Source organism: Macrobrachium rosenbergii, chromosome 18 (genome assembly GCF_040412425.1).
Source record: "Macrobrachium rosenbergii isolate ZJJX-2024 chromosome 18, ASM4041242v1, whole genome shotgun sequence".
In the NCBI taxonomy this organism is placed as follows: Eukaryota; Metazoa; Arthropoda; class Malacostraca; order Decapoda; family Palaemonidae; genus Macrobrachium; species Macrobrachium rosenbergii.
This window is the reverse complement of record NC_089758.1, coordinates 31368960-31380259: the sequence shown is the minus strand read 5'-3', so window position 1 is coordinate 31380259 and position 11300 is coordinate 31368960. Positions and strand designations below refer to the sequence as shown.

Here is an 11300-nt window from a genome sequence, read left to right as displayed (position 1 = left end):
CTTTTGGCACAGGATTTTTATATTTTTTCTGAGGATGCAGGTTTCACAAAACAAATATTACAGGCACAGTACATACTCCTTTCATTGTGCATTTTGATCTCTTTGTAGTTGATTGATTGATTATGAAATTTAGGTCTTGAAGACCAATGCCAGAACCCATCAGGGTTATTCAGCGCTGTAATGAAGGTGAAATATATAATGAATGGGTGAATGATGTAGTGTTTGATAAGTAACACCTCAGCCTCTGTACTCAGCAGCTACCATATTATGACTATTTTTCCTTATTCTATCGATTTAGATGTGACAGATTTTTAGATATATCTCATAAATTGAATGTTATGTTTAAAGTACAGGTTTGTTTAGGTTAGAAATTATGTGGAATTACTGTTAGCAGTAATATACAGTAAACCCCTCATATTTGTTGGGGATGCGTACCCCCCTCCCCCGGGAATAGCTAAAATCCGCGATTACTTAAAACCCCTCTAAAAACACTTTGAACTGCCTATTTTGAGCGTTCAAAAACACAAAAAAAAAAAATTCTAAAAATGCTTATACCTAAGTATTTTAATAGTTATATCACAAAAAGTGCATTTAGTCATGAAAATTATATGAAAATACAATAATTAGGGAATATTTCTCAGTGAAAAATACCCGCTAATGGGCAATTTTTCATGAATAATGTGTATATATGTTCCGCACAGAAATCTACGAATCATGAGAACGCGAATACGTGGGGTTTACTGGTAGTACCTAGAAAATATTCAAGTGCAGGCTATACATAGGGTCTGTTACTTATCGGAAAGACCAGACCCCCAAAGCATCTGTTAAGTTGGGGAGCTACTTTTATGTTTCATTTGTATTTTTGCTGTTTTTCGGTGATCTTTATGGAGTTAGGTTCATGGTGAGCCTTTGTCTTTTCTATTTGACATGCATTTTGTTTGTTTCTTTGTACTATATATGCAAAACCTGCTTTATAAATGATTTTTTTATTGAGGACGGTTCCATGGGTCAAGAATCCATATTTGGCAGCAGAAGTCTAATGCTTGCAATTCAAAATCCCAGGGGTGACTGATAGGTTTCATCAGATGCCTAAGAATATGATTTTTATGCACTTCAGCGCATCTAAATTTTTCCCCATTCTCTTCTTACCAACTGAACAGCTGTTCACGAGTCTCTTGGAATTAGTTCATTTGAATTAGGGGAACTATTATTGTGTTTGAAAATGAAATTATTTACACATATAAGTTCATAAAATAATCTGTACAGTAAGATGCATTTTTCCTAGGATATGAGCCAAAGCTTTCATGAATGGAGATTGTTACGCAGCTGTTACTAACTAGAAAACACAAAATCCTCTCAGGGAGGTCTGCTGGGTACGTGACCAGAGTTGGCCTGTCTCATCCACTGTGTTGTCAGCCATAGTGGTGCCCCATTGTTACTACGTGTTCTCCCACGCTGATGTCGAGATTTCCCTTGGTGTGCCACGTAAGTGTGATATTCCTTTGTTTTCCGCTACGTGCACTTTCCCTTTTGTGCTTGTACCCCTTCGGTAGCCAAGTGATGGTAGAATCTGCAGAAGTTCATGGGATTTTAGGGCACGAGATCATTATAGTATGCTCTCGTTGTTCGTGGTGTGGGAACCACGTGGCCAACATCCTTTGTCTGTGCTGTACTTTGTGTACCCCACATGTATTGCTAGTTTCAAAACCTGCTGCATACCCTATCATGTTTGCTAGGAGTTTTATCTTCGGTAAGACTGAAATGTGGAATAGTTTACCAAGTGCAGTTGTGGAATCTTCTAACGTCCTTTAAGCAAGAAGAAATGGCATCTGAATTTCAGATGTATTAATGTTATTTTCTATTCTCAATTTATTTATACATTACCTTTTCCTATAAAATGTCTCTCCTTTGGAGCCTTCTTGGGTTTATAGTCTGTTGACTCTGCCCATAAGGATTTTCAGCTGAAATCTAGAGGAATACTTTCATTCGTGATACTGCATACACTTTTGTCTTCACTCATTTTAATTTTTTCCTTGGCTATACAATATTAACTTTTATTTAAATACATTCTCTATTTCTAAAACAGTTTACTGTATATCATTCAGTAAGCAATTTCCCTGAGTAGCAGCTCAGTATCACCACATCTTAAAAGTGCTTCATACTAAACTCTCGAAATGATTTTCCGCTTCTCTGGATGTTTTACTGGAAGTTAGACTCCTCCTCCCGTACTTGTCTGCTTCATGAGGAAAACCCTGTTTTCTCTGCATTTTGGCAACAGCAAGTGCCACCTGGGAAACCTGTAAAATAACAAAAAATTTAATGACTGTAACAAAACTAAAGTGCCTTTTACATTTGAAAGTTTTGTTAAGCTTACACTACTATTCAGAGTTGTTGCATTACAGAAATATTTAGCACCTTTTTTTAGGGTGGCAACAAGACATGGTAAAAAGGCTTCCCCAGAGAATGCAGTGCATTTGAATATCAAGGGAAAGCATTACAAACCATGACGTTCATGTCAGTTCGTTCTTGGTTTGCTTCAGTTTATTTTTTTGCTTTCTCTCTATCATTCACATATTTGCCTAGAAACTACTATTCTTCACAGAGTACAAGCAAGTCCCTGGTTAATGGCAGGGGTTCGGTTATTGGCAGAGCGCTGGTAATCAAAAACTGCCACTAACCAAATAAATGGCATTTACGACATTGAAAGTGCCTATGATCCGACTAACAGTGCCGTTAACCGGTAAGCAGCGCTGTTGAGCAGTTTATCAGCACCAACAAACCGCTTACTGGCGCGGAAAATCTGGTTAACATCGTTGTTAGCCAAGTGCCGTAAAACCGAAATCCCGTTAACCCTGTGACCTACCCATGCACCTAGTAAATCAGTGACTAATTCTCTGTCTTCACACAACTGCCAAACCAGATGACCAGGCATAATGTAATTTTAACATCCTATTTTCATACTTCCTTTCATGCCTTTTTATGCCTCCATTTTTGTGGCAATATTTACATTAAAGTCTTTAAGAACCTTCATATTTACAATTCCAAACATTCCCCGATTGCCAAGTTCTCTTTTAATTTTTACACAGCACAGAAGCAACATTAAACCCTAGGAAAAGCTCTAATAAGAGCACTGTGCAAGTTAGAAGTAGAAGCAGCTATGCTCAATTTTATAAGAGAAAGAAATCTACAGCACATAACCAACGACTATCAACGACTAGATGATTAATGGCATGACATATTCAGACTGTCTTCAATTCCTCTCTAAAGATCATTTGCAGCATTCAGTAATATGCATCACTGTCTTCTCAGCAAATGGATGGAGAGGCAATTACAAATCAGAACGGATACAAAAAGCAAAAAGAAATCTTGTTAGTAGAGTGTAAAGACTGACGTTACTTATGTAAGACCTGTGCTACTCTCTGCCCTCTGCAGTGTGATCTTATTTTAATGAAGTAGCAGACAATTCAGGAAAAAGAACACAGGGCAGAGGAGAGAACAGAGAACTCATTTCACATCATACAAGGAAAAAGCCAACAAAAATAAACCTCATGATAAAAATATTACAATGAAAAACCCACAATAAGTAATTTGCCGAAGATGAAAAATACAACTAAAGCTGGATGAAAAGTGACGTTGTTTCACCAACTGCACAAAGCTCAGAGAGAAAGGGCGTACTCTTTCATCACCTTGTATGGCCTGCTGACCACCATATTGCAATTATTATTATCATCCAAGCTGTAACCTAGTTGGAAAAGTATGTTGCTACAATGTGGAAAGTAGCCCAGAACGAAAAAAGCAGTTGGAAAGTGAAAATGCACTACATATGAATGAAATAAAGGAAACACATAAAACAAATTATGAAATGTGACTACGTGAGCCTGTAAAATTAAAAAGAATTTACACCCAGTTTGATAATACATTAGATAAAAGGATTTACATTTATTTGGATACCTGATAGATGAATTAAATAAAATAAAACACGAGAATCTTATAAAAGTAACAGACTACCCTAGACTCAAACAAAAGGGTCAAGGAAATGCAAGTTTCATAATCCCAAGGTAAGGAATGGGCTATTGAGGACTCTGCTATAAAAGAGATGTGTTAGTTATTGTACTGTTCACTCATTTAATAAAGGTCATCTCAAGTTTTAAAAGATCCTAATAGTTTCACGCTGCATTTAGTTTTATTTCTCCTGTTTTGAACTAAACATACTTCAAATGCAGCTTAATCTAAGCTAATTTAATTTTTATTTTAAGTTTCTTAATGCGCCACTGTAACTTTTCTTTTATTCCTGACATGTTACTTTAAAGCTTGAAAAATGATCAGGAGTGAACTGCCAGCGATTACAGATTGCTAGCGGCAGTAAGTAAAGCTACATTATGAAAGTACTGTACTGGATTGAGGGCAAGCTCGGAATAGAGTCAATAGTTCCTTGAGACATTAGCAGTAAAATGAGAAGTAAGTTCAGGATGACTGTAACTGCAAAACAGTATCATAGAGCATTACCTGTGCAAATGATTGTGGCCTTGATCCACTTCTTGATGTGTCACTCGGCTCTTTGTGCCTGGTAGCTATCTTCTCAACAGAGGAGCAATGTTTTGTGGAGGGAAGTTTTGTTTGATAATGTTGAGAGGTGTCGCTTGTGAAATTTGATGAAGACTTTGGTCTACTTTTCTTCTGAACACAAGGAAGAGTTTGTGGTGCAAATCTCTCCTCAGATGACTTGACTGAACCGGTCGGAAAGACGGCTGCAGCGTTTTCATCCAATTCACGAGCTGCTTTCTATTAAGACAAAATTGAAATGTTGATTAAAAAGCAAAAGATAATACTTTGTGTGAAGTGATTAACTACTGTATAGTATACATTTAAATTATTGGCTACAAAAAAAAAAGTTACATGACAATTGTAGATAAGCAAACCAACTTTAATGGGGCCATTCCGTTTTTTTAAGCTGTGTTTTTAATCTAATGTGATATTACAATGGAAGAAAATATCAGCGCCAACTTAATTTTCTTTAAAGTTTATCTTCCTACCTCTGTCATAGTCATCATCATAATATTTAAGCTTGAAAAAATACATGAAACTGAAAATCAGAATGGTTTGTTCACAGCCAAACATGATATGTAGTTCTTATATTCTGTGCTAACAGAGCCACTACAATGTTTGTCAAGAAAAATCTTATAAAATTCAAATTAGCATTAACAGATAATGCACTTGCACAATATTTTAAGAGCCCTACTTGCTGAAAAACACTTAGTTTTGACCAATTACACCAATCGAGAGAGTAAGCATTTGAATCAAGAAATCCCATTTCTGGACTAGAAAGTACATTGTGGTAATACTCAAGATTCATGCCACTTCATTATCAGTCATTATCCATTATTATTAAAAATGAGGTGTTCACACTGAAACAAGTTTCAAAGACCATCCATTTGCAAAGGGAAATTCCACAGGATAAAATGGCCATGTGTGAAAAAAAAGAAAACATAAAGGAGAAATGAGTATATGAATCCCATTTGCACTATGAATCAATTGTTAGAGAGGGTGGAAAGATGGAAGAAAGAGAATATGAACGGAGGTACAGTAAAAGCAAAGAAGGGGGGGGGCTGTAGCTAAGTGCTGAAGGGCACTACAAAGAACCTTAGGCAATGCCTATGAGGAACAGACTTTTGAAGTTTAACAATACTGTATAAAACAGGTTTTGACATAGGAAAAACCTATTTTTGGTAGTCGCTGTTTCGTCCTCAAAGGCGTTACCTTCCATGGTCTACCAGAGCTCCATGGTGACCAAACTAATATCAAAGAATTCTCTTCTAATTTAGTTGGTCTTTTGGCCAGGTATTGTGTCGTAATGATTAACATTATAACACATGATGGAGTACATAATGGACTCAAAGATAAGAGGGCACTTTCCCTTATCTTCAGCGAAGCTGAACCCAGTTTTTCCAACGTCAATTAACCTGCAAGAAAGAGAAGTGACTATTGCGCACTGCTCGTACATGGCTGTGTGCAAACAAGGCACATGACTACTGATGTTCTGCTTAGATAGTCTGAATCATAATTATTGCCATTTACAAAAGAGGAACCTATCACTCTCATCAATATTGCTTAATTGATCAAAATTCCATATTTGCTGGCATCCAAGTAGAACAGCATTACAATACAGTAATGGTAAAATGGCATCTAATGCCATGTGGCACTAACAGCATCTTCTTTGTAGATATGAAAAGCCTCGGAGACTACACCCAGTCTTCTGAAAGCACTAAATTACAAATCTTAAGTATTGTAAAAATAAAAAAAAGCTCGAAGTCTACTAACATTGCCAATTGTCAAACATTAAGAATTATTAAATAGTGTTGGTTGTGCAAAGTATACAGCATCTTCAGGCAGGATAAATATGCAAGAAAAGGTAATCCCTTGCAAATTTTTGCTATAGTTCAGTGTTATGCCATTTAGCAGCAACTTCATTTCACATTTGAAAAGAGCAAGTCACCGAAACTGTACCACTTTATTTTCCATACCAACTACCATACTTGTCAAGACTAAAAGGCACCAGAGCTCTAAAACACACCCTTGTGGTATGCAAAACAAGTACAGACAGACAAAGAATGACACAGTTGAAGTACCAATGCAAATCGCTTAACTTTGCATTCATCAGGCTGTTGTGCTTTCCAGCTCTCTGACACAGTGGTCTGGTGAACCTACCCGATAATGATCATTTTCCTTTCCTTAGTCACTGGAATTGTTGACTCATTTGTCCCTTACCTTACTGTTCGTGGAAGTATTGTTCTTGTCGTGAAGACGAGTCACGGCATCAGATGGATTTGGCTGCTTACACTGGTTGCCTTCAAGACTACCCCTTTTATTAAGCAGTAGTTGCACCACACCATGAATGCTGCTTGGATTCTTAGCTTGCTGTAGTTGCTGAAGTAGGTCTACCACTTTCTGTAAATCGGATTTCCTCCTTTTGTTGCTTACAGCAGTCTCATTTATTCCTAGTCCTGCACGTATCTGGAAATCATCAGATTTTTACTGGTTACCAAAATTTATTGATGAAAAATGTCTATCTTAAATATGAAAGCTTCTCTACTAGCTCAAATTCCTGTATACTAAACAGTGAGAAAAAGCAACAGAATGAAAGAAAAATATAGTCTGTTTATCTTATGCGGATGAGTCCAACTGCCATTTGTTCTGACACGATATACAAACCGTCGGTCCTTTACATTAGGAATTACTTCCAGCCTATGCTGAAAGTAGTTCCTAATGTAAAGGACCTCAGGTATAGTTAGGAAAAATACAATTTGCTTTCAAAAATTGTGATTTTTCTCCAAGTATCATTCAGTATATTTCATGAGATAATTAAAGAATGTATTGCAATGCTGTACATCCCAAATAAGAAAGGAACCACACAAAATTAGAAAAAGTTATATACTGATAATCTGTCTAAATCTGGTGAGAAAAATAATGCAACCCTTATCAAGTAAAATACTATACTGTGCTGTGACTGGAAAACACTAAAAGGTGTCACGCTGTTAATCCTCAATCTCTCACCCGTGAAAGAGCAGCAAAGTCCTCCGACTTCTCATCAGCAAACTTTCCTTTAACCACACTGCCTCGTAAGTCACCATTCCGAACACGGCTCCTGCTGCAGGTTCCAGAATCCTCGGGTGACAAGGTCTTAGCCAAATTTTTGCTCCCATGCTCAGCACCTGTTGTTTGGCAACCCGCAAGTCTTGAACTGTAAGAAAAGACATTTTTAAATCCGTGGTTACAGTCTTGTACATTAAACAGGTGCTTTTCAAGTGATCATTTCCCAAGCAGAAAAAATATGTCGGGCCTTACTTACAAGCAATCTCCTATCATTACTTTGGCAGCTGTTTTAAACACCAGAAGATAATAAGATTTCAGACAGTACTGTACTTAGCATGACTGTTATCAATATTTATATTCACCCTCAAATTTGTGTGACTTTGCGAGTAATTTTGAATCTCACTTCCCGCATTATCATCAGTAAACAAACTTCCAAAAATTATGTTGGACAGATTAGCTGAAGAAACTGAAACTAACCAATTTAATTGGTTTCCCTCACAATGATGTAAATGTGGTTCAAAGAAAAGTTGAAGTCAAGACATTTACAATAAACCATTATTTATTTAGCAATATAAATTTCTATTTCCATCATAATAATTTTTAATGCATACCTTGACTTCTGACACGATTTTAGTTTACCATGCCTGTTTTTCCCTGACCAAAGGGTATCGTCAAATGGTAAACTATTCCCATCTTCAGCGCCAAAATGGCTAACCGATGTATCGAGTTGATTATCACCCTCAGAATCACTGTAATGAAAAGGACAGATAATTATGAGCATGAACAAAATTCTCATTATGAAGTAGCCAAAGCTATTTCCATGAAAGAACTTACACATAATATATTTGTGTAATGTGTGCCTTATTTATAGCAATCGCACTATTCTTTTTAGGTAACATATAAGAGACCAACAAAAATAAAATCCATGCAATTTAAACTTGAACATCTCAACAGTGGATAATCTGAAGCAAAGGGTATTAAAATGACGCTCCACCTTCCACTTGACAAACCAGAAATACTTTCACAACTGTGGTTGGTTAGATGAGTACCTAAGAGTAAGCATTTTTCACACCGAAGCATCAGGAAGTCCCCATTCAAGACTATTAAACCCTTATCATTATATCTACCTACTGCCTGCAGTGTAAATCAGCTGTGAATCTCTCCGACGAGATTTGATAGATTCCCTAACTATTGGTCATTTTATGAAGATACTTGCCCAAAAGCACCCAAATCTGTCTGATCACCACTGTACCAGGTCCTTGTTTCACTGGGGAATCCCAGTAGTTTCCTGCAGCACTGTAGTTCAAGCTACACATCCGAACACTCCATAAATCCTGTTTAGATCTTCTCAGAGAAGGTAGAGAGCTGCCAAATGGGACACTGATTCCAGATCTGAAGAAGGACTACAGCAATAACCCGCTCCATGAATAAAAGCATGTCGGTCTTTTCATCTGGTGCCTTGTCAGCAGGAAACTTTTATCTGTGACTATGATCTGAATCCAACTTAATAACCTACGAAGATTAATATCCTTTACCCTGTCCTCCCCTCATGGGTCATCCCAGTTCCTTTATCAATCTTCAAGGTTTTATAGAAGAGTCACTTGTCATTTCTTTCTATCACAGCAGACATATCCAGTGACTGTCAACTCTGCTCCTCTGCTCATCACAAATATTCTGATAACGATAGCCATCACAAAATCTTCTCCAAACATCATTGTGTCATTATCCATAATTTTTGTTGTTTTTTTTTTTTTGTAAATCTGTCAGTTACTTACATACATATTGTTAATTTGCAATATGTTTCGTCTCATAAATAACTACAGTATTTTAATCTTGTACAATCTTTGTCCAGGATTCATCGCTTTTCAATATATCAGTGCTTCCCTTGTGTACCATCAAATTAACTGCAAACTGAGCAAAGCACTATTACCTGGCAAAAATGTGAGCTATAACAAGTCACAAATTTGACTAAAAAAACTACTTGCCAAAATGTCTATCGTCCAAAGTGTTTATCTTCTTCATGAGTCAACCCTGAAAAATCCATGTCCACTGTACATAGTAGAAAACCTTAAGAGTCCATAATGACAACAGTGAGGAAATGAAACCACCAAACAAAGAAAAGGGATTTTCCAATTTGTCAACACGTGTCGAGTAGGCTAGCAATGCCAAAAAGAAAATGTTATCCTATAAACACGTAAGCTGGGAAGTAAATGATATTTTCCTCCAAAGTGCTTAATCTCTCCTCGCTCACCTGCACTTCTATACGGCAGCACTTACAAGTAACTACCATTTAAAATGATATTCTTATGATTTGGTCCGATTTCCAACTGACACAAAGTTTTCATAAAACCATACAAATTGTCAACAACCCAAGCTTGAAATAGTCTCGACACTTTGGTATATTTGTACTGCACTATATCTGCTAATATTTACACCAACGGCACATACTATTTGTTTCAGTAAAGTGTACATCATCTACACAAACCCATAAGAAACAACTACTTTACTAATAATGATATGGACTGGTTGCTGTCTCTAGGTTATTTATTGCCCTTCTTTTCATCTGTACTCAATGCACTTCTTGTCCATACCTTTAGTCCAACTTGTGATGCAATTGCACATGTTCAGTGTTGTGTCTGTTCTAGAATGTTCTTTCATTAGTTAATTTACAGTATTTATTTTTTTCAGCATTAGTGCTCATTTATGGCGGTAGGGTCATCATGCTCCTATTACAGTTTCATTCATAGTTACTCCTTAGGGATGTATGTGGGTACTTGTTACCATTTATTCATCCCCAAGGCTAAAAATGATGTTGCCTACTTATGTGATGAAGCAAGTTATTTAATAGTTTCTAATAAAGCCCTACATTCTAAAGCCAGTGAAATATAGTTTTCTAAAACGGGTGGCGTGAGGGTTAAAAAATAGAAAAAATACTGTATAAAGTAGCCAGAGGTTTAGTACGTGTTTGCATTAGTTTTTTTTCTTGTAAATCTTTGTTGGAGCATATGAAGAAATTTCTTATTTGTTAGACATTAAAATGAAATTATCTGTTGCATATGTAAATCTACTTTCAAAGAACTTATGGTGGCATACATAAACATTATGAGAAAATTTAGCATACAAGAAAATCTAGCATAGTCATTAAACAGATTATAAATTCTACACGTTTAACTGAACAACAAATTAAAGAGATTTTTGAGGATGGTGATACCAAGTTTGTTAAGAGTAACAGAAAAATTTCCTTCTCACACTATATTATGCATTTTAAGACTAAGTATGTAATATAATTAGGCTGAGCAGCTCTTTGGTAGGATTTACAGCTGCGTAATTCTTGCCTGATGGTAATATTAGAAATTAAAACATACAAAAATAAAAGATATCCTTCAAAGTAACAAAATAGAGGCAAAATCTAGGAGATGAGAGGCCCCCACCAACTGTAATCTTGGCTAGGCCTAAATTACAGATCAAAATACACTGTCAACAAAAAATTAGTTATGCATTCAAATATAAAAACGTCATATACAGTGTATAAATAGGCTGGGCTACAAGAAACAAATAAATACAATTTACAAAATAAATTTATCAGAGGGAAATCACAGAAACGGCAGGCGAATGTCCTTAATTAGGTTAGCTTTAGGAAGTTAGGTTACTTTATATAATTGAATTCCAATGACTTTTATTACTTCCCCCCACCCACATTAGCCTTCCCT

General features: G+C 36.3%; 1 protein-coding gene across 4 annotated transcripts in view; it reads right to left on the bottom strand.

The window, feature by feature from the left end:
• Window positions 1–2004: 2004 nt before the first annotated feature.
• The window catches only part of LOC136848254 (uncharacterized), a 48941-nt gene continuing 39645 nt past the window's right edge, over window positions 2005–11300 (bottom strand). For 3 of the 4 annotated variants that reach the window (XM_067120631.1, XM_067120630.1, XM_067120632.1), the window contains 5 exons: window positions 8202–8339; window positions 7552–7738; window positions 6766–7011; window positions 4507–4782; window positions 2005–2297 (listed from right to left, as the gene is read on the bottom strand). In XM_067120631.1, the coding sequence (XP_066976732.1) occupies window positions 2157–2297; window positions 4507–4782; window positions 6766–7011; window positions 7552–7738; window positions 8202–8339 (988 nt within the window). In that variant the 3' untranslated portion in view covers window positions 2005–2156. The remainder of the gene's footprint in view (window positions 2298–4506; window positions 4783–6765; window positions 7012–7551; window positions 7739–8201; window positions 8340–11300) is intronic. The other variant, XM_067120633.1, reaches the window with a different exon arrangement.